We start from the raw sequence: 24,818 nt of genomic DNA on the forward strand, positions 1-24,818 counted from the left end.
TGGATACACATGCCCATAGGCTTTTTGAAAGTGAAGAAGCAATAGGTTCAAGTAATATACAGGGTGCGATGCTTAAATCCAGACAAATTTCAATGTGAATTTCCCGCCATATCTTAGCTCCACTGGAGGGCGATTGACATTCTTGAAATCTATAGGCATCTAGTCATGACCTCATAATTGCCGGGATGTTACATACAAGTGTGGAGTACAATCAAAGAGCTGCTATTATCGTAAGTGTTCACGCTGGGCATTACATTTCGATTCTTCCGGTACCCCAGATCAACTCTTTCTGACATTGTGGCTAAGGTTAATGCTTCAGAGAAGTCTGGGGAAGGTTTTGCTAACCTGTCAAGGAAATCTCATTAGAGGAATCACATCACGAGGGCTTGTCTGGGTTTAAGCGCCACACCCTGTAGTATTGTAGGTACTTGTGACCCATCTGCAATAATTTCTATATCACTGCAGCCATTGAAGCAAATGTGATCTGATTGAGGTAAGACTCAACTACACTAAATGGTTGGTTCCATTCCTTCTAGCTTCCTCCTTGAAAATCCTTCATCTTTCCCAAATTTTTGCAAACTTAATATCCCCTAGTTAAAGCACACTTTCTTTCATGGGTCTGCTCTGGACTAATCAGAGTACGTTTTACATTTTTCAATCATATCAGGTGATAATTTGATCAGGACTAGTGTCATGGCATATTTACAAATAGGTCTTTGATAAATGAGGACATACACAATACATTCGAATGTTAGTCTTATTCAGAGATTAAGTCGGAAGAAAATTACAGGAACTTACCTTATCAACCAGGAAATCACCAAATGGCTCCTTCTGGGTGTTGTTGGGTTTCCTAATGTTTCCAGCATGCTATTTCATCAACTGAATGCCTCTTCTTTCACAACCTTGACTTCACATATGTACGACAATGGATTAAATATCTGTATTGGATATCTACCACTGCTTATAAGAACAAGTCCACTTGATCTTGAAATCATAAACACCCATATCTTTTGGGTGTGGATCTCATTCCTTCTACTGCAGCTTCTTCCAGATTCTGCAGTTGAGATGTGAATGGTTTCAACAGTTATGATTAAATTCACCAAATCAACTGTAATTTCTCCGGTGTTTATGCTTTTAGTATTTTTAAATTTAATCTTGCCTGAAATGTGGGGAAAGCAACAAACACTGTCAATATATACTCTCATCACCAGAGTGTATTAATATTCAAAGTGGAGGTAGGCCAATTATTTCTACAGTATAGATACCTACCCATGAATTACTGATTATTTTTTTAAATTGTCGCCATTATTCTGAAAAACTGGTACTTGGGTAGAATGTTGTAAACACATTTTTCACAACCTCTTTATGATCATGCAAATGAATGTAACTAAATTCTTTGTCTTCTGCGGCATTCAGCTTTCTTGCGGTACTCACCTGAAGCAGATTTGCACATAGATTCAAACACTAGCACAAATTCATAGCATTTTAGGCCTCTGTCAGCATTATGTTTCTTTTCTGTAACTCTAATGACAAGTCAGTTAATTCATTAAGAGAACTCTACTTTATCACTAAATTATTCAGTAATTGGACAGCCATGACCGCATTTTCAACTTGACTTATTCTTTTCAGGTCTCTCAGGCTGGCATGTTTGACCTCACTAAAATGTTTGCCGAGTGCTGTGTAGTTTTCCCAAAGCACTTCAATGGCCCTTTGACTTGATGCTAACTAAAAACAATTTTTTACAAATGTCGTTCCCTTTTATTTCTGGGAGACATTGGCAAGTTTAAATAAAACACAAATGAGGATAAATAATTTTGTATTCAGTAAACCTCAAAAAGCAGCTAATAAGAACTACATATTCATAACTATTCACATCCCTTGAGTTGTACCCATAAATAACATCTTAATTTCAGCAACCCTCACAGCTGGCACTTGAAATAATAATAAATACGGAAACAAAAAGGCACTCATAACAAAACAGGTAGGGTTTCTCGTCAAGTTTTTTTGCATCATTTCACACAAAAATGGAGAACTTCTAACAATTTCAAAGAGTTATTAGGATGATAACCACTGACAAATGAATTACTGTGTAGCAGTCATTGAAGTAACTGAGGAATGTGACAGACAATAGGACGAAATCTGGATTTCATTGGCAAAATTAATTTATTTTAGTACTTTTAACTGGAATGAAAGAGGATACAAATATTTCAATTTCAATTAGTCTTTTCTGATTGTACTGAAATTCAAGGACTTCATGCAGTAATTTTGAGATACTATTTGAACTCTACAGGATATAAAAAAATTATGATGAACTCATTTGTTCAAGAAACTATCCAACTCCATTGATATCATAACTTACAAGTTTATGACACATTATGTCAATATTCATTTAACATGAACAATTAAATGTCAAAAACAACATTCTAAATAGACATTTTAAAATTCAACAAACATCACAATTTACACAATGATACTGCTGAGGTGGTACTTTAAAGCAAAATCAACTACACAACAATTTAGTAGTGATTCATAAAATACTGAGTGTTAATTTAGAAATAATATAACATTGGCAAACCAAAGGATGCCTTGATGGGTAACAATGCATATCTCTTACCTCTTTAATTCCTTACAACAGAAGTATTGGAGAGATACACTTAAACATGATGGCAGATTTTAAATACAATAAATATTCAACATTGCCCACAGAACATTTGGTTTAACTGCATTTCACAAAGGAAAGCATTTAAATACATAAGTTAATCACAGTAAAAAGATTCATAACTTCTCAAAAGTTAATGAGCGCTTTGGATTTCTTATGAAAGAAATGGTGCACGAAGAAAATGTACGAAGACTGCAACTTCAAAATTGGTTACTAAATGTTTTCGGAAGACTTTTCTCTTCTTAAAAAATAAATACTAAAGAAATGATAAAAAAAACGTTTGTCAATTATTTAGACAAGTTATCTGATTGATCAATGAATGGTGTGTAGGAACATGATGTATATTGGCTCACAACAGTCTCTTGTGTCACAAATTCTAAACAAGTGAATTTCAGGGCATGTGGCAGTGATAAATAAATGTAGTTACTTATGTGTATCATGGAGCTATATGAACACTCAACACAGAAGTACTCTAAAAAGCCTCATAACACATTTAGATGATGCTTGAGTCCGCCTCCACATTTTCCTCCACAGTGATATAAAGTCCTTCCTCCTCGTAGGTGCTGTCATGCTTGGCCAATATACGAAGTAATGGCCTAAGTTTGAGCCACCACTGGGTTTTTGGTATACGATGCCTGAAATATGGCAGTAGGAAAGAAAATAATTATAACCCACAGCAATAAAAATACTCTCACACTTAAAAAGTTCTTATTTTCAAAGTAGACCGTATGTACAGTGACATTAAAATCCTGAGAATTCACCATACAGCTGCGTAGTCCCCACACTATCAAAGTGTGTCTGTGTCAGCAGTGTGCAAATAATCATCAGACATTCATATCCTTCACATCATTTCATTTTAGGGAAGGTGGAGTAAAAAAAATCCCGATTTTAGGTTTTACCACAAAAAATTCCTATGACTAAATTCTTCCGTTGTAAAGTCAATGATTTCCAGCATATCTTTATGGTACTTGCTACAATTCATTTTGAATAAAACTTCACAATTTGCATACAAGGTCAGTCCCAAATGAAGTACAACTTATTTTTTCCAGGATAGAAGGACAGACGGGTGGCGGTTTCTTTGGCTGGGTTCGAGGGAGAGGAGTCTCAGGAAAGGCTGGAGGTCAGAGGCAGTTGGCTCCCTACCTTTGTGGAGCGCAGATTGTTTGTTTGTGTAACCTCTATGACATGATCTTATTATGCTCCGTCATTAACCGGTTATTGGAACAGTGCTATGCCATCAAATTTTGCATGAAACTAGGAAAAACCAGGAAAGCGACTCATGATGAGCTCAAGGCAGTTTGTGGTGATAACACCATGGATAGATAGAGTGTTTTTGAGTGGCACAAGTTGTTTTGGGAGGGTAGAGAAAATGTTGAAGAAGCCGCACATTCAAAACACACTTCAAACTCAAATAGTATTGAAAATCATGCAAGAGTGAAGGCTTTGTTGGACAGGGATTGCAGAGTTAAGTGTTTGCAAGGTGTATGATGAACTTGGCAACCCTAAAAGTGATGTGCATAGACTTGTGACTGAAAACATGGGCATGAGGAAGGTGCGAGTGAAGTTGGTGCAGCAATTGCTCTTGGATGAATAAAAAGAAACTCCCCCGTGGGTCTGCCAAGAGCTTCTCAACCAGGTGAGTGAGGATCTTAATTTTTTATACAATGCCCCACGAGACTACTACTTCTTCCCCTGCCTCAAATCCAAGGTGAAAGGATGTCACAATGGCTCATTGGAAGCATTACAACAGGCCGTGACAAGGGAGCTTAGCAGCATTCCAGGTGCTGCCTACCAGAAGGCAAACAAGGCATAGAAAACTGCTGGCAGTGGTAAGTGGATGCACAAGGGCGCTACTTTGAAGACTTTTGAGTGATTGCATCAATTCTGGCAATAAATTTTTTATAATTGACTCAGTCCTACTACTTTTGGGACAGACCCTATATTTCCACAATAATTTTTTTATAATCTTACACGACCATGGTTTTGATGAAAACAAGATTGTGTAAGAATATTAAAAAAAAAATATTTTGGAAATATTCAAATTACAACGTTATATTCAAATGAATCATCCATTGTATTCTACACTGGCATATGACTTTCTTCATCATCAGACTCATTCATTATTTATGCTTGCCCTGACGTTCCTGGAACTCATAATATTCCTTGAGAGAATACAGACGTCTTACACTACAAGAGTCAATAAGTCTATATCTTACCCTGTATTACCCTATTACTATTCTTCCACTTAGTATTCTAACTAATATCTATTTCATAATCTGACTCTCACATATTCTCTCAATAAGACCACATTGTCATACTTATTTCATACTCGTTTGTTACATCTACACATAAACCCCACCATTGTATCACCCACTCAATACTCACTCTAGGTTTTCCTATTACAAAAAAAAACACTTCTCAAGAATTTAAGGGTGACAAATTCAGTTGACACTTATTTTTTACCAGGCATACGGCAGGGGGAATACACTTTTATGCAAGGCCATTTTTACAGCCTTATACAAAACATTCAGTTTATTGTACACTTCACATACAACTAACAATATTTCGACGAGAATTTGCATATCCTTACCTCTCTAACTATCCTACCACATTTTGCAAGCATTACATGAAAACATACAAAACTTGTTAAAAAAGTTAGCCGTTCACGTTCACTATGCAATCTTACTTCTAAGTCTCCTAAAGGAGAAGTATTGTATAATGTTTCACTTTCCATTTTTAGAGCAGTAAAACCTCACATTTATGTTCCCAAGGGGACCAGTGAAAAAGATGTAAATTTGAGATTGAGAAGGAAATATATTTCAAAACCATATTTTCCTATCCAGGTAATTAGGTCTCCCAAGATAATAATATAAAATAGTAGACACCAGGAAATGGCTTATGCTAATAGGTACAGAAAATATAGAGTCTTTAACATGAACCATTTGAATAACAACTCCTCATAAGGAAATCAGTGTTTTAGAAGAATTTAAGTTGAAAATATCAACTACCATTATATTCATCGTTAACTGTCAATGGCAAGTGTATTGGCCAAGAACACATATCTACTGGTAGTTACCAAGCCATCGAAGACTTCAATGAAATGATGAAGACGTACACATTGCCTTCTCATTGTCACTCATTTCTGAGAGGCTCTATGAGATTAATAATGTTTTAATGACTATTTTTTAGGTCTGAAGTAATAGCAATATAATGTGAAAAAACAGCATTCCTAGTTATTTCCTCAAGTTTTTCTAATATGCTTAGATTTAAATTTGAATAGTCTACTTCTGGTAAGCTACCTGTCGTCACCACATCTTCCTCCTGAATTTACAGCTTCCACTTCATATTTTAGTCTTTGTTTACTGTGACCTTTTTAAAGTAATAAAAAGTCAATATTAAAATGGAATTGTGTGCTAAGGTAGGTTGACAGCTACGATGCTCTTGTAAGCGATTAATAAAACTTCTCTGGCCAGAAAACAAGCAAATAATATTTTGTGCTGCTCGCATTGTGTGCTTACAGATACCTCCTTTGGTAGTAATTTTAGAAATTGATGAACATTTGCCTCAATAACCTAAATAATAGTAAATAATTAATTATAATTACCAATATACAAAATATATGGATGCACACTTAACATTTATTGAGCATCTATAGAGGAACCATAATAAGGAGTAGTAGTACTATTTAGGGGAGGCGACCAACAGCTGAGGTCATTTGTGCCATAGGGGATGGACGGGAAAGGATGAAGGGTGGAGAGAAACCCAGTATTGGTATTAGCCTGCTCTTTACGAAAGTCGCCAAGGGGTCCATAGCTTAATGTCCCATCCGACGGACGGCATACTCACTCAAAGTGTCCTCCACAAAGCACCTCAAGTAGGGATCGAGATACCTCTGAAAAATATTCAACACCGCCGGGATTTGAACCTGGGCCCTCTGGGTGGGAAGCCAGTACGTTAGCCCCCACACCATCTCGATCCTCCATAATAAGGAATATGATAAAAATTGGCTTGTCATCTTGGGATAATTTATTTAAATTTGTGGTTCTTATTGATTAGAATTATATGAAGACAAAATTGGACAATAAAAATTTACAGAAATTGAGGACCATGTACATTCACGGCAAGTATATATGAATTTTCATCATACTTGATAATATACCATTTGCCAAGTGGATACATTAATTTATTTGCCTTTATATTTTAACTGTCAATTAGTATATGTAGGTGAGTATATCTATTATATGTAGGTGGTAAAGTTGTTTCTACTATACCAATGAAATACTTCCTGTGACAGTGATCATTTTCACATGAATCTAGGTATTTATTTATCAGAGGGGCATCTTTTAAAGTTTTACTAGTAGTTTTATGCAAATTTTGGTTCACACTTCCGATTTCAGTTTTTATATTTTGTTAAATTCTGTCAAGTGCCACAAATTTCTTTTCAAGTGACAAAATGTACACAACTCAAAGAAGAACATTATTTGCTGGTCATTTCTTCTAGCCGTATGATTGCATTTTGTTTCCAATTACCATAATAACTGTAGATGCATATACTTTTGGCAGATGCAAGTAACAGAATAAGCATATGCACTTTTGATACAAGATTCTTTAAAATATTTACAAAATTAATCAGGTTAAGTTCAAATCAAAAATCTCAGGTTAATTTCATAATTGATAATTTGGTTGGGAAGAAAAAAATCTTTGGAAGAATATAACGCATGCATTCAAATTAGATGAATGAAAATGCATTTTTAACATTACACCATGGAAGTAAAAATGATATTCATCAATAACTCTGCATATTTTGCAAATGTTTCAAAAGCTAAAATATAAAATTAGCAGGGATTCATGAAAAGAATTTTAAAAACTTACCAATAAAAATGTTGCTCTGATAACATCTACAACACTGAAAAAATAATCTTGGAAGTAAAAAGCTGTACTCACTCAAAGTCAGTTTCTGCCTTAAGATCTTCAAAAGGTGTAAAGCAGTATTGCCTGCGAACAATACCAATCATTGCTGTTGATTCAAGAGATTTAGCAAGGACTGTTCCATCAGGCTGAGTATTTTTAATGAGCTGCTCTATCATCCATTCCACTGCCTTGGCTGCCATCTTTGTTCCCATGTTTCGGTCAAATGGAGTAGGAGAACCACCTTGCTGCATGTGACCTAAATACAATAGGGAACCATTTGTAATCACAAAGTGTCACTCGGAATTTTTAAATCACTTTTAACCAATCTTTCAATGGATGCATTTCCTAAAATATGAATTATGAGCCAAAATAAAACAATTTGTCATGTCAATTTTACTATTATGCCAAAGATGTTTTTAAGGCTAATTAACTAAGGAATACTCGGAGATGTTTTGCCAAACTCCCCAATGAAATGCCAGAACAGTAATAAGTAACAATAAGCACAAATTGAATTATAAATTTTTAACATTTATTATTTTAAAATCTTAATTAAACCCAATTTAATAACCACAATAATTAATCTGGATACTGATTTTGTAGATGAGGGTAAAGTTCACACATAGGATGCTAAACCCTACAGCATGTGTAATTCACACATCAAGGCAAAGAGGTCAGTTCATTTCCCTGTGTTACCTGAAGTTTCCCAGAAAGAACTACAAGTACCCAAAATTACACCAATAGGGTGAAGCTTATAGTGCTCAAAGTTACCTTGGGTTGAAAAAAACTAATAATACAATGATCAAAATATATTTATAAATTTGTAGATGACATCATTTTTCCGAAAATTTCATTAAAAAATATTTTTCATTAAAAAATAAATTTGTATGAACTACCTGAATTTTTTTATAAATATACTAAGTGAAATATGGTTTAAGTAAAGACAACACAAAGCTACATTTCTCTTCTCTGCATCAATGATGACTGCAAAGAAGTAAATTCATGCATTACCTACAAGAAAGTTACACTGGGAAAAAAACTAATTGAACAACTAAGTCATAGTAGACATCACAATGATCTGTCAAACCAATAAGATCATATCATGTCTCATCACTAATCAAGAGAGTTAAGATTTAATATCTTTCATTTATTAAAGGAGTGTATATAGCAAGGTTATTTACTCAATGAATTGAAATTAATATTACATTATTCTTGATTAACAAGTAGTTCATTAAATTCATTGAATCAAACATTTTTCCAGTGAGGAAATTTTAATTTATCTGCTTTCGGTCTAATGTGAAAATATAAGTTTTAAGGAACAGTCAGTCAAAGAGAAAATTATCTACACCATCAAATGTCACAATGTTACCATTGACATTTCTCTACCCATATTATCCTTCCAAAAACAAAACTTTTATTCAATGTTTAATGACAACTACATACTGTTATACAGAAATGGAAATCATATTATTTACATAATTTAAGGTACCACAACATTCGATAAAATATATGGCATATATAATTTGCTATTGCTTAGGTGCAATATATATAACTTCTATTTCTTCTGATGAAGACGGAGCTAAATTCCATCGAAATTATTAAGAAATAACGTGCGAGTGTTCTTTTAATGTGTTTTTATATTGTTTGTTGCTGTCCATGTTTGTTATACACATATACACACACATGCGCACACACACACACGCATGCCCACACACATACAGCAACTTTTAATAGTTGGATATTAATATAAGAATAAATTATAAAGCATCTGACTAAGTTAAATCACGGTAAAAACTAATGGGTTTACAGACACAGAAAAAATCTTGAGCCTAAATTTAAGTAAACTAAAAAGTTGAAATTTGATTCTAGTGTAATGGACATATCCTTAATTATTGGTACAAACAATATTTTTTTCTCTATTGGCAAACCTAGTTTTACGTTTTTTAAGTTTTCTAAGAGTAGTAAGTGCTACTACAATACCAAGGTGGGCAAATGGATTTTGGATATAGCAGAATGAGATAACCAAATCCAAAGCCTACACAGAATTAAACGGAGTGCAAAATTTGGTCTTGCAAATATCATTCAATTTTCAATAACTAAACATAATTAAGAGAGTCTGCCATTATTATTCTATATAGAGGGAATGTATATATGGCAACAGACTCCAAAGGACATCTCATGCACTCTGATTCCATAATGGGCATATAAAATTAAGAGAGTTGACACTCTCAATGATCCCATCTGCCAAATTAACTAACTGCCAAACTTACCTAACACATTTTGCCGAGCACTGAAGAGTCCTTTTCCTTCCTCTGAATAGAGGCGGAAAATAAAATCTGTTGTGTAGTTGTCATTAGCCTTCTCATTCCTGTAAATAAACAATCAGTCTGTAGTGATAGTACACACACATACAAACTAATACATTTTTGTCTCAAGGGATCATGCAAGCCTTCAATGGAAAATGATAATTTTACATGGAAATAATAACTTAACTCTGCTTTCACTTATTTCTGATTTCATCAGGCAAGTGCCAGCAAAGCCATTGTAGCTAGCACCTTAGATGTAAAACTGCACTATGATAAGTGCAAAGTGTGCCTAATACATGAAAAACTTAAGTTTGTGTATTGCAGGATGTCAAGCGTCTCAATGGTACAAAGCTGTTTTGCTCTGGACAAAACTGTTTGTGAACACTTATACCTAGGTTCCATCTTGCCCGATTATAACAGACAGATTTTTGTGCATGCAAAAAATATATATAATACCCAAAAATATGTTTCAATGATTCAAATGAAAAGAAATTACAAAAGTATTTATAATATAGCATTTTGAGAAAAAATTAATTTTATAGAATTACTAAGTTCACTCATGATAAAAGATTAATATTAGATTTTAAAATGGTATGGCTGGGAAGAAAGTATAGGGATTACATGAATAAAAATAGTATGAAGATACTGATAACTGCAGTCCTGGTAATATAACTATCTACTGATGGAAAGCTCATTATAAGATAAACACTTACACCTACTGTAACACTTGGGTTTCTCAACACTCCATCCCCAATCAGTTAAGCTTGCACTGAATAAATGTATTTTAGACTTTTACTTGCACATTCACGGTCAATCACATTGATTGAAGAAACCACCTTTAGTTGATTAGTCTTAAGGATAATGAAACATAAGAGAACCCTTTAATTTATGAGGATCTCAAAAGGCATCATGGTCACCAGTTAAACCAGGCACCCAATAGTCCATTCTTCCCACAAAATTTTATTATTCTTCTCCCACATTATTAAAAGAAATCATTTTGCTAACTGCACACTTGCTAAGAACAAAGTTTCTACACCAGCAGCCAAGGATCACAAAGAATTAGTAAGAACTGGTACTAAATCATTTAATAAGTAATCACAAAGACATGTCATCTGTTATCTAGCATTATAGCATTGGTTTGAAATGAATCCCTCCCAATTTCCAAAACTCAATTTTCTCATATGATAATGTTGTGGGTGTGAAAACATGTAGTCCCCAGAACATTTCTACTGATATTATCAACAAAAACATGGAGAATAATAATCAGCAATTGCTGGTAGTACACGCAGAGAAAAATAAAACATGCAACCACTATTTAATTTGCTTATTATTGGTGATTACCGTAAAATGAGGCCTCTCTGAACACCATCACCCATCTTAGCAGCCATGTGATAAACATCCTGCTGGAGATCTTTTATAGAGAATTTCTCTTCATAAATATATGCTGCATCAGCACCACCCGCCAGTCCTAGCAAAACAATTATTCACAATAATATATTGCTTTACATTGATGCTGCCTTTCTATGAATAAATAGTGACTTAAAATGTAATCGAAACTCTTCACGTAACAAATCAATAGTAAGAGTTACTAAAGTATCATAATTCAAGTTCCTCGCTCTTACCAAATTTGTGTAGAATAAATATAAATCATAATTCATCATGAAGTAATGGCCTCATAAAACTGAGAAGAATTTTCAATAGTAAAATGTTGGAGCCTTAAGCCAATGGATTTATAAAACTGATATAATGGATATTTAAGTTAAAAAAGAAAGTGTGCATATGAAAGAATTTTAGTGATTTTTGGAACATACAAAAAACTTGCCTCACAGCAGTGACACACATGGCAACAAGTATAATGATAAGACAGATCTATTTTGCACGCTCTTACATTAAATCAGAGCATTAAACAAACATGTACGGCCATTTCACAGTACACATGTATTATATGCCATTCAAATCACTGGTTATAATATCATAAAAGACATCTAATACCAAACAATGATCCTTTTAAAACACACGAAAAAGAAATTCACAGCAATATCGTCGGGCTTAGTGCTGATGGATGGATGAACTCTATCATCACCTACCAAACCGACCTTCAGGTTGATTATTGTGTATATTATTTATCATGAAACAGTAAATGCTCATAGTAAAAAGATCTTACCAGCAACAGTAGACAAATATCCACAGTATCCTCCCATAGTTTCAATAACAAAGACACGCCTTTTAGTTCCTTGTGCTGATTGGCGAATTCTGTCACATATCTAAGCCAAAGACAAAGCAAGACATTCATTAAAGGTGATGGTATTTTAGAATTAAAGATGGTATAAGTGATAGGCGATGAAAATACATTAACTGAGCCTGTTTGCATTATGTATCAGAAAAATGCAAATTGAATTTACAATGCTGCACTCTATGCATGCATATATGATTTATTTCTACCCCTTAAGAAATCTACTTTGGGATACAATTAAGCAAAATAAATACTGACCTCTGTTATTTCATTTAAAGCTGTGTCACAACCCAAGGAAAATTCTGTGCCAGGAACATTGTTGCTAATTGTCGATGGTATAACAGCTAATGGTATACAGAACTCCTTATATTTATCTCGTGCTTCAAATAATTGTAGCCCTGCTTGATATGCCTGAAAAAAATTACATCTAAATTTAATGAAATACAATTTAGATTTTAAAATTTTGTAGAGATAGACCAGAAATATTAGCAGAACACCGCAAATCAAGAGCTATCATATGTTTTCCAGGACACATGGAATACAAAAGATTGAAAAAGTTATGTTTTTATGAATATTTTATCATTAAAGAGGAAATAAAATGTTTAAAACATAGATCCAAATTTAGAAGGAATATAATGAGTACCTTCATACCATAAAATGCACAAAATGTCAGTGCACCCGTAAAGTTTTGAAATATCTGCTAAAGAACAAATTGAAATGCTAGACTGGCACAATTATAGCTTGATAGCTGGGAGCAAGTAAGATAACATAAACATTAACGAAACAATACGTAATGATTTAAGTAATGCTTACCTCAAATCCACCAATAATTAACAATGCTTGTATTTTAAATTCTGCCAAGCGAGCTGCTATCTTGTCTAACCTCTGCCCAGGTAGTGTCCTTTTCGTGCCCAAAAATGCTCCACCTTGGCCTACCCAGCCAGTTACATCAGACCAGCCCATGGATTTGATCTATATAAAATTAAAGAAGTCAATTAAGAGGAGATATTAGGGATATTTAGCATTAAGAAGAGATATACAATTATGTTAACTGAGGAACATTCAATATTTTTCTTACACATTAATACAAAGAAACCTGTAAATCATTAACCAAGAATTTATGGCTTCTTTTATAGCTTCAAGAGCTCATCATATAAATAAATGCAATCAAAACCTCAATTACACATTTCTGAAAATTGGAATTCGCATAAAATCTCACCACCTGACAGAGATGATAATCCGATTTTTATTTTTTCCCCAGGTTTTATTCACATCGCAAATTTTCACATTTATATAACGTATAAAGGTGAATTAAAACTAGTTTTTGCTAATAAATAGATTATTTAAGTCTATGCTAATGAATTTCTAAAAATGTCCATCAGAATAATTGTGGGCCTATGTGGTAACCTGATTTGTTATGCATTCCTTTTTTATCACAGTTCTTTTAGTCACTTATAATAACATCACGTGTTAACGTAGACTGCCCTTAGTTGCATGCCATTTAATTTTAATACTGATTTATCTCCCATTAAAAAGGTTTTGAGGAATCAAGAGGAAATGGGAAATTTTGTCAGAAGTACTTATATGCAAGCATGGGAAACCTTCCTATCTAAGAAGTCATATTTCAAAATTTTCAGTGTGAAGTCTATTTTATTGCACCTGATAGTAATAATTGTTTGTTAAATTCTTACTGTTTCACAATCCTGAGAAGTACTTAATTAAAAACATAAATATCCTCTTTTTAATTCCCCTATCACCCTCAATTTAACATAAAACTTGAATTTACATAGTTTAGTAAAAAGTTTTTCTTTGGTCCTTTCACAAACAAATTCGAGGTTTCGCTGTAATACAATATTTCATATTTAAAAGTATTCTACTTGGCGATTTTGATAATTTATAATAAAAACCTTTTTTTGATGAACTCTTCCTAATGCTAAAAGCTAATGTGATTGATACACTGATATGGCTAACATTTTTTTGAAATATAAAGTATAATAAGGAACTCATTCAGTAGGGATACCTAAACAACATGGGACACGTTTTGTCCAACTGCATCAATAGAAAATTGTGAAAAGTTGCTCCAATTTAATTGCTTTCAGCACCTAGTCTGAATGAGTATTATACATTGTAATGGAGGGCTACAATACGCTCCAATCGGAAGGTGGTTCAAGTTTAAAAGTTACAGGAGTGATTCAATTACTACATTCAGTAATTAATTAATTTTGTAACATGAATATGTGATGCATGCAAGATTACTAAATGTTTCAGGAAAGACTTTCTTACAACATCTTTTGGCTAACATTCACTTGTTAATCACTGATTCTAGGTTTTTTATTCCATTTGAACAGAAATAATTTTAACAGTTCTACCATGGAAATAAATCTCTTTCCACTTATCAATAAGATAGTGAAGATGTTCCCAATGACTGTACAAGAGGGAAACATGGCACCGATAAAAAAAATGGTATAATTTATAGAAATATATACTTACATTACCAACAATCAATCCTTCAATTCCATCATGGATTCCATAGACTGTGTCTCCTCGGTAGATACAATTTCTGACAAAAGACCGAACTGCAGCATTCATTCCACAAGCAGGAGCACCAATATGCATTACTGCCAATGTATAGCCTTCCTAATTTAACAAAAAATGTAGAATTAATTAATGTGTTCTGGGTCTTAAAATTGTTTTACATGAGTGGTGGATTGGAACAAAGTTTTTCTTTTTCATTTATTAAAATGAACTTCCACAAAGTTGAGGCTGAAAATATTGAGATAACTTTTGAATTTTGCTTTATCTTAATTCTTTCAAGAATTAAATTGTTCACAAGTCCAACTACAATATAAATAACAAAAATAATGGTGAGGCTAAAAATTTTTTATTTCAAATGCCCCCACTCTTTTTACGCCTCAGAACATTTCCAAGTCTCTTTTTTATACCGTTCAGTATTGGACAATGATAAATAGCAGAAACCTGAAACAACTTATAGAAAAATATTAATGGCAAGATTTGATGATGTGCTTTTACTAACACCAATCGCTTTGCAGTTTAAAAATATTAACAGTCTACTTCCATTCATAAGCTGATGATCATTTCTTTGTGGATCAAGAATTCAATTTCAAAGCAACATACAACTGAAGTCATTCAGTTTAGTGCCAAAGAAATATATGCCACAACTAACAATACAAAAAATATTGCAATTTTTATTGAAACAAGATGCATTTTTTGGAAATGAAAATAACTACTAAAGCATTAATTATGATTTCTGATCAGCAAAACAAGCCAAATTATGAAACTTTTCCTAGTTATCAAGATTTTCCCTCATCTTTAGCCTCCATGGATACAGCGAACAGAGTGGAATGATAATGTACACATACATAGTGATTGAATAATAAACTGCAAAATGTAATGTCCCATGTCATGCAGGTACTTTAGAATCTAAATGAAGATGTAAGCATATGTAGCCATATTATGCAAGATCAAAATTTTATGCAGAATATTTTAAGCAGGTGCTGGCTATTGAAAATAAGTTGTTAGACAATGGTTATATCTATACACATAATATCTAACAAGAGGAAATTGATAATAATAAAATTTCACTGTCACAGCTTAGAGGAAATAAGTTGAAGTCTGTGGATATAATGATTCCATTGTCTTCTTTATCCCATCTAATTTCTGGCATACCATCAAACATTATTTTTTTGCACATCACTGTTGAGTGGGCCTTTAAAAGATGTAAATCTGCTCCGGCATTAGAGTGTCAAATGGTTAAATTTTTCAGAATCTCTTTTGGCTCCAATATTTCTAAGTTAACAGATGTATTTTAGGATGCATGGTGGAACCATTTTACTAGGCAAATTAACATTTTTCATTTAATTATAGCATTTTTTTGTTGAAAAGATAGTGGTTTACTCTTGATTTCAAGCTCATTTAATTCACAGTAGTGTGAATGCAGAATGAATTTTTAAACAGAGTATAAATAGCGAAAAAATCAAATTCAACCAGCAAAATGAAACCCTTAAGCTTCACATAAATCAAATATTAAGAGCACATGAATTTATACATACAATTCACACTGACACATGAATGATTGTAACCAACAAAAGGTGCTCAGATACTTACCCTAAGAAAAAATATGTATCAAACAAAAATACAGGCTATATTAATAATCTTTGTTTTCAATGTTAAGAATGCGAGGCAAACTTTCAAAGACAACATGAATAATTTGAACAATATTAATGAAATGCATTTGAAAACATAAATAAAAAAGGCAACTGATTCATTTTGTGTATCATTAAAAACTACATCAAATGAACACTCATTGGTATAATAAACTTTGCACTATGTGATTTAAGATTCAACAATACATTTGAATGCATGTATTCAATGATTCACAACATGTATCATAATATCACAATTACTAATGACTGATTATTAAAAATTCAAAGCTTTCAAAATTGCCAGAATGAACATAAAATTATCTCTTTAAATAATTAGGTGAAAACTGACGATAATTATGAATTGATGGAAACATTTGACTACCACTAGAGATAGGTTTTGAAGAATTTTAATACACAGTAAAATGTAGAAAAAACTTTTTTACAAATAAATCTTTCAATCAAAACCAATATTTACGAGTACAGACAAAACATAATTCTTACTGCATAACAGTACCCAAGAGGTCAAGCAACTTAATTACTAAAAGACATTACATTAAACAAGACAACTCAAAACCCCAAAAACATTTACCACATTATTTACTGGATGCATGTGAAAGTCAAGTAATTTTTGAAGAAAAATATATTCCTAATAAAAAATTCAGGATCTATTCCTTACTTCTTGTTTTTTTCCTTGGATATCACACCTACACATTAAGAAAAACAGGTTTTATAATCTCAAGACTTTCTCCTCCCTCTATTCCTTTCTTTCCTTTACTTCTCGGACCCTCCATAGCCCCTTCCACAACATGGTCAGTAGTCAAAATTATGTAAGCCCCATATTTAATCCACTCAGTCCTTTGTGAGACTACCATCCTTTACCCCCCCACAGCATCAAAGGATGAAATTAATTATTGGTTTCAACTTTTACTTGTACCCTCCTCCCTTTTATTTATGAGTAACCCCGCACCTATCATCTTCTGCACTACGCACTAGTTTTTTTAAATCATGACCAAAAGACCTAGTCTTATAGAGTGCTCAGGTCCTAGTGTTGTTCTTAGCAGTGATTCTTACTGTGTTGCTGTGTACTGTATGAATGTGTTCCCAGAGGAGCTGAGCAAAGGCATCATCATGTCTAGCAACAATCCTTAATTACAGCCATAGGAGTTCTGTTTGCTACCATTGACTAAGGCCAGTAGGTTCACTTCTAAAATTTTACATCATCCATATGCTCGTAATTAGGATTCTACTTTTTGTGCAGCACTCCCATTAAGTGTTGTTCCTGTACTTATGATCATCACTAAAAATAAAGTTTTTGTAACTACTTCAGGATATCAAATGAGCAATCTATATTACCATAAGCCGATTATATGATAATTGGGAAGAATGTGTGAACATCTAAGCTACATTCATAAATTCTACACTTGGTTTCCCCACTCCATAGAGAGTAAATTACCAAAAATAACTGAAAAGTTACGAATTAAAATTTAAAATCTTAAATGATATAATTTGATGATCCATAATTTTTAGTAAATTTGCATTCATACCTACTAAAACTAGATTACATACTTCAAACACACCACAATCCATCACTCTTAGCCTATATGGGGGAGGTGTAAACATGATATATGATGATTATAATTCTATCGTTGTTTTACAGAAAAATAGTATGTATTTTCTAATCTGCATCAACAAATATCTTATGGTTGCATGAGAATTATATTCAAAGGCAGCAATATATAAATTATGGATTACAAAGTAAATATCCCTCTACAATGAATAATTAAGGTTTAAATATTGATGATTATTAAAAGAAAACATCCAATATTTGTTGAAATAGTAATCAGTTTCTTACCTGACCCCACATGGTATCTTGCTGAAGAAGAAAAGAAACAATAGGTGTATACTTGTTTACGCCAAAGGGCCATTTAAACTTTAAAAGAATGTACACAGATCATTCTTTTTAGTAGAAGCATCTTTGATAAATTAACATTATTAAATTAAAACTAATTTGGAGCTCAAAAGTTGCAAACAGAGTGCCATTATAAGTGCAAATAAAAGGCATTATACTATTTTCATCAGCATTAATCAAAATATTAAATTGTTAATTTTCAAGGCAATTCACTACTTAATAGCATTCAAAATGCATTTGCAAAAGTTAATAATGTTAGTTTTACTTTTTGAAGTACATTTTCTTAATACAACTAAAAAGTGTTTTAGCTCCTAAGAAGAAGCACAACGTCTACGTGACATTTCATGCAGTGACACAGCTGCATCTCAAATAACAAAATTGTTCATACCTTAGTGAGCTTATTCTTCAGTTGGATTGCATAGAGGAAAGAATAATTGAATTAATAATTTAGCTCTACAGATGTGTTGTATCAAACACAGTTAACAGGGTGGTAAAATAAGAAGGATGTCCTTTTTAAGTAAATATGTAGCTTTTGAGATAAAAAAAACCTCGAGTTCATAACTATATCATTGAATTTATTCAGAAATTAACATCAATTAATTGCTCATAATAAGCAAGATTATGGACCAGTTCCAGTGACACATGTTCACAAATTAAACAAAATGTATATAAAAATAAAGTAAAATGGCTGATTGGAAACTATGGTACATTACGTTGAAAGTTATGTCCATTTCATTAAATTTAAACAACTAATACTTTTTCATAATAATTTGGAATAATTATGAATAATAAGGGGCAATGACATCATGTCCTTGCCAAGACAACGTTGCCGATTTATGCTTTTCTTGGACTGTGATTTTAATTTCTACACGCAATACAGAAGAGTTCCAAAACTTCATCTCATGTCATAACCGCACGAGAAGAGTGAAATAACGATGAGGAGCTTTCGAAAAAATCAGAAAAGGAATGGAAAAAAACCCTAAATTCAGACTCTAAATGATAAATTCCAATTCCTGGGCTACTTTGCAGGATAAGTCCTTGGTGAGTGGTGCTATTCTTTGAACATTTTAAATTAATAAAATCAAAAACTTTCAATCTATCCATGTTTATCTTATTAAATCTCCTAACTAATAATACAAGATTTTAAAAAAACATTTTATTTTCTTATTAGCAAAATTCATTCATTGAGTTAGTCTCTTGTTCCCCTAACAGAGTACTTTTGAGGTGGTGTATCATTAAAATCATTAAACAAAAAGTTTAGGGCAGTATCAACATGTGGGAACTCCTGCGCTATCTCCTGCGCTATAAGACTCTTTGATACATTTATTAACTATCCATATACTGGCCTTTGATAAATACATCCATGCAGGCATGATTAATGAGGAATAAGATCTCATCCATTGGAATTTGCTAAATGAAGTGTTGTCTAAATTTTATGCATATATAATTATCTTAGAAGCATCATGAGTGTAACTGAACCAACCATATAATGAATGTGAAGAATTCAGAGTTAAAAACTATGAACCTTAACAGGATTTGCACCAAAATACATTGATTTATTTCAGAGACTTTCAAGGATATGAACTGCCAAAATATCCTCTATCTGTGTATTTCTAGGTGAATGCCTATTACCAGCAGCTATGCTTAAATTACTGCTATCATATTGACAGCAGTTTTCATTCAATCAAAATATCTAAGAAACCTGAGTGTTAAAAGTTTACTTTATTCTTGTACACTGGACCTACAAATGCACTGCTTACTTGATGTAACTTTTCTTAGCATCTCATTTGTATAAAATCCCTATGCTATGCCTAAGCTGGAGAGATCAAGGAAAATGACAAGCTCACCGTAAATGTCTCTCTCTCACCATTACGTGACTGCAATTATTACTGTTCAGTTAAAAAAACTATTTGACATTGAAAATATCATTGACTATAATGCAGTGAACTGCCATCTTATTTCTGCCAATTTAGGTGTCAATACTAGGGTCTTTGGAGAAAATGAAATCAATTAGATTAGCCAAGTATGGGATTGTCAGTACACAATACTTTGCATGCTTTATTGCAAGGAAATCCATTCCCTAATTTCATCGAAGCACATACTTAAAAGGCATTCTCTAAGAGCTACCATAACATCACATGTGTTCAAACGAAAAAATGCATTTTCATCTATAATCATCTTTTTACAACTTTTAATCTACTCCATCAATATTATGATAATAAAACTGGTATTCATCAATTGACATTTATTTAAAATCTTTTAAATAGAATATCTCCTTTACTACAATTTGACTTTCGCATGAGAATCTCCAATGATGGAAATTTTATTAACAATCTGTCTGAAATACTTGGCTTTGAGAGTTCTAAATGGATGTCTTGTAATTTTTGACAGCTCCTAGTTGGTTTTACAGAGACTAAACTCCTGGCATTTTGTTAAACATTCACCTTTCCTGTCTACTAGGTCTTAAAAAAATATGTTGCTCTATTGAACTTTAGAGTTTTCATTACTGTGATAGGGGTGGTCAAGCCCGAGCTTCAATTTTAGTGCACATTTCAGGTGGATTTACAAATAGAAGTTGAGATACCCCTACCATGCTAAAGATTTTACCAGCAAGGTATCCAAGAACACCAAAAAACATTCCTTATTTGTTTCCCACACAGCAGATTATAACAGCTTAACTCATAAATTACTTTTGCAATCACCAAAAGTAAAAAAATAATCAATTCAAGCTAAGACAAAATGCATAAGTAACTAAGAAAAAATAAAAAAATAGAAAGAAAATATTTTGCCCCATAAATAACATTCACTAGTTTAGGAAATTTATGAAACCATCACCAAAATCTCATTTTAAAATTACATCCTTCTTCTCATGGTCAAAAAGTTAATTATCACTTAGCAAATTTGATTAACTGAATTAAAATGGGTTAAAAAGCCTTTAGTGGCAACTTAATATGCATGATATGTTACCATATCACATGTTATCATGTAGTCGCTATAAAATAAAACTTCGAAACTAATGGGCATTACGAGGGAAAGCCATACAAAATAAAAGGGCTCAGAATAAAAAATGAAACGGTAAACAGTAGTAATAGAGAGATGAGTAATATATTACATTGAAAATTACTAAATAATACTTACTATTCCTTGTCCAGCCTCATTAAAAGCTGACTTTGGTGGTTTGAGCCTCGTAAGCATCTTATAAGTTTCTAGATTCCGGGCAAAACTCCTACAGTAAAACAAGAGACAAATGAACATATGAGAAACAAATTTACAAGTGATGTTGACAGGTATAGCATAAAGTTAAATAATGATTTGTGAGAGAGTGGAAATTCAACATATATCCAAAATTATTTTGAAAAATGGTAAAATATTGATGTTGCAAAAACAGGGACAGCATTAACTCTATACTTTTGGGGAAAAACTCTACATCAATGATAGTTTTATAAATTGAAAAAACTTATCATTGTTACCAAATACTTTCACTTTACTATGTTATCAAACATTTTCATTTCATTACTTTACTCAATTTACACTTATTTATGGCAGCCCCTTAACAAACATAAGATAGAAGTTATAAGAAGTCACAGTATACTGAATTGAAAATCCTCTAGTAACACACCTTCCTCTGAGTTGCACAGCTAATTCCCATTGCTTATCAGCCAAGGCTTTTGAGACTGCTTTAGTCTTCTCCACACATTCCATCAGAGGCAGGCGTACGGCTTGATTTCCATCCAATGATACCACACAGGCTTCTGTATCATTTGTTGCTTCCATTAGGGCCATTACAGCCTCAGCTCCCATGCGACACCCCTGAAAAAAATAATTAATATCCATCACAGAGAATTTATTTTAAGTATAATACAAAAGATATTAATATAATTGCTCCTTTATTTAGGTTTTCAGTTGAAGTTATTCATGATGATGATGATACTGTAGACAATGACTTCTGTCATGAAGCATGTTAAAGTGAAAATTTTCCTTTTCCCACTTTTAGTAAATACAACATAGTAATATAACATAAAATTTCAAAAAAGGGTTTTACTAAACTTTCTTAGAATTTGCAACATTTTTTTATGTCTTTGTAAAAAGCGAATGAAAAACAACAACTAATTGAGTAAAATTGTCTGTTATATGAGTAGTTATTTAATTTTATCGCTTTTTTAGCCAACAAATACAATGAGTGGAATATTCAACAAAACCATCTTTTTAAGAATATTTTATAGGTAATTCTAGATTACTCACAAGCACTCTGTCAAAAGCAGAAGGGCTTCCACCACGCTGTACATGTCCCAACACAGTAATCCTTGTATCCTGGCCAATGTTATCGACGACTACTTGACGGACTTTTTCTGCAGTTATGGGCTCACCTTCACGATCGATTGCACCCTCAGCAACAATAATAATGTTCAACCGCTGTCCAGCAGCTCTTTCCTAAATTTATATGCAAAAATATTTAAACAAGTCACAGACTGGCATACAAAACAGATTAGAATTCCTTAAGTTACATTTTCAAAAAAAATTAATTAAAAAAATTCTTTGAACTACATGACAATATTGGATTGCCACTAATCCTTAAGACATTAAAATTACAATGGACACATTATGAATTCCAACTCATCTAAATAATTTGGAATTAACTTTCTCAGCAAATCTTAATTACTGTGAGATGATAAACTTTCAACCAACTGTTTATAAAAATTATTAGATTCTTAATGTATGCTACAAACACATAATTGATTCCTCACCATATTAATACAAATGTATTAGTGCTGATTGTAAGGTGCAATTAGTGCTGAAATATATACTTAGCCACTTCCGAAGCACTAGCAAAACAAAAAAATGCAGACATTTAACACTAGCCCTATTCTAGGCATTAGTATGCAAGAAACAGGCAAAAAAATTTTAATTACACATACATTGACATTTGATGTTATCCAATCAGGTAAATTTCTTCAAAGAGGTCTATAATGGGATCTTGAAACCATTTGAAATGAAAATTACTGGGATCCATATTGCACACACTGGATAGCTGCATGTATGGTGAAATACAGATCTATTTTTTTAGCATAATAATAGCGTTAATATAATTCCAAGCAGTTAAAAACATTTTTGTTTCACCAAAAAATCCAGTTATACATTAATTATTAATTAGAATGACAATAGATTCATTTAAAAAGTTATGAACTGTAGTAATTATGTAGTCTCCCTTTATTTTATGCACTGATTTTAACAAAAAAGATAACTTTGCACTGGCTGAGGGGTTAGGATGTTACAGAAGTTTATAAAGGTATATTCAAATTAAATGAAAATCAGAGGTTCCACTCACATTGTATTTTGTTAGTGAATACTGAGGATAGCCAATGACTTTCTCAATCAAAGGATTACATACCCTTTGTTTTCTTTCAGATTGACTAATTCATATTTTCAAAATAAAAATGGCAAATTACAAAATTAGTTAAGTTTCCCAATCCCAAAACTATTTTTATTTTACGGATAATTCCCTCTTAAGACTACCAATTCAAAGCATACAACCCTATTAACCAATGAATCCATAATAACTTCAACCTCAAACTTCCTAACTGGACAGATAGCTTGCCTGCAACAACTTCTTACACATCTTGCTGGGCCAATCACTCTCTGGAGGCCATTCTGGTACAAAGACAAAGTCAGCCTCACTTGTCAGCGATGCCACTAGAGCCAGGTAGCTGATTTTCCCGCAGTCAACCCAAGAGAAATCAATGCAATGAGGCAAGAAGCATAAAGGCTTAGAGGATGGGGTAACAACCACATATATAAACATGCAAAGACAGTGATCGAGTCAGTTAATCTCAAGCTGTGGGATCCACAATCAAGAAACAGGCCATACAAGCTTATATATGGAGAGGGCACAAGTCGGACAATATTATCAAAACATATCACAACTATAAATTGATTTAAACATGCATGAAAAGGTGTTTTTTCAAGTAGAAACGTTGACAAAAATGATTAGTTAAGTGAAATCTGGATGATCTGGTTAGCAGCACTTTGGTTATTGATGCACAGTATACATTTATGTACATATGAATGGAGACGAATCGTCTGAATGTGACAATCTATATGGAATGGAGAAAAAAAAAGAATTATGACCTGAAATTTTGAAAAGTTAGTGGTTTGAAAAATTATAAATTTCAAAGTTCTCCCACAAATCACAACATTAAGGTTCCTCAAATAGGCTATGCTGTGTTGACAGCATTGCAAATGATCTGATTAAATCTATATAATACAAGCAATAAATCAACTGCCAAAGCCACATTTATCCATCTGCAAACTTATAATACATTTGTTACTAATTAGGGAGCTAATTTCATAAGACACCTGAAGGAAAAGAAATTATAGCACCACATCTTCAATCATCTTTTGTAAATCATCGAAATTTTTAAATTGGTAATGTATTGAATTTAAATTTTTTTGAAGAGACTAGCAATGAACAAATAATAGAACTGATAATATAAGTAATTACCAGAAGTGAAAAATAATCATGATAAGTCAAAGAACTATCTTGATATGATTACTAAAGCTAGGGAAATATAGAGAACGTCAGGATATATAATGCACATTGGAGCGGTATGTCCTACTGCATGCTGGTTGATAGAAACCAGAC

At 32.7% G+C, this 24,818-nt stretch overlaps 1 protein-coding gene across 4 annotated transcripts in view; it reads right to left on the reverse strand.

Annotated features, from left to right (window-relative positions):
- Positions 1 to 1,799: 1,799 nt before the first annotated feature.
- Positions 1,800 to 24,818, reverse strand: part of Pfk (ATP-dependent 6-phosphofructokinase) — a 42,994-nt gene continuing 19,975 nt past the window's right edge. For 2 of the 4 annotated variants that reach the window (XM_071586016.1, XM_071586019.1), the window contains exons 7-19: positions 22,421 to 22,609; positions 21,798 to 21,988; positions 21,317 to 21,404; positions 18,567 to 18,581; positions 18,122 to 18,142; positions 14,597 to 14,743; positions 12,920 to 13,078; positions 12,365 to 12,517; positions 12,038 to 12,137; positions 11,215 to 11,341; positions 9,838 to 9,935; positions 7,604 to 7,826; positions 1,800 to 3,294 (exon numbers count right to left, since the gene is read on the reverse strand). In XM_071586016.1, the coding sequence (XP_071442117.1) occupies positions 3,153 to 3,294; positions 7,604 to 7,826; positions 9,838 to 9,935; positions 11,215 to 11,341; positions 12,038 to 12,137; positions 12,365 to 12,517; positions 12,920 to 13,078; positions 14,597 to 14,743; positions 18,122 to 18,142; positions 18,567 to 18,581; positions 21,317 to 21,404; positions 21,798 to 21,988; positions 22,421 to 22,609 (1,653 nt within the window). In that variant the 3' untranslated portion in view covers positions 1,800 to 3,152. The remainder of the gene's footprint in view (positions 3,295 to 7,603; positions 7,827 to 9,837; positions 9,936 to 11,214; positions 11,342 to 12,037; positions 12,138 to 12,364; positions 12,518 to 12,919; positions 13,079 to 14,596; positions 14,744 to 18,121; positions 18,143 to 18,566; positions 18,582 to 21,316; positions 21,405 to 21,797; positions 21,989 to 22,420; positions 22,610 to 24,818) is intronic. The other 2 variants (XM_071586017.1, XM_071586018.1) reach the window with 2 other exon arrangements.

Source organism: Hetaerina americana, unplaced genomic scaffold (assembly GCF_022747635.1).
Source record: "Hetaerina americana unplaced genomic scaffold, ioHetAmer1.1.p SCAF_2, whole genome shotgun sequence".
NCBI lineage: Eukaryota > Metazoa > Arthropoda > Insecta > Odonata > Calopterygidae > Hetaerina > Hetaerina americana.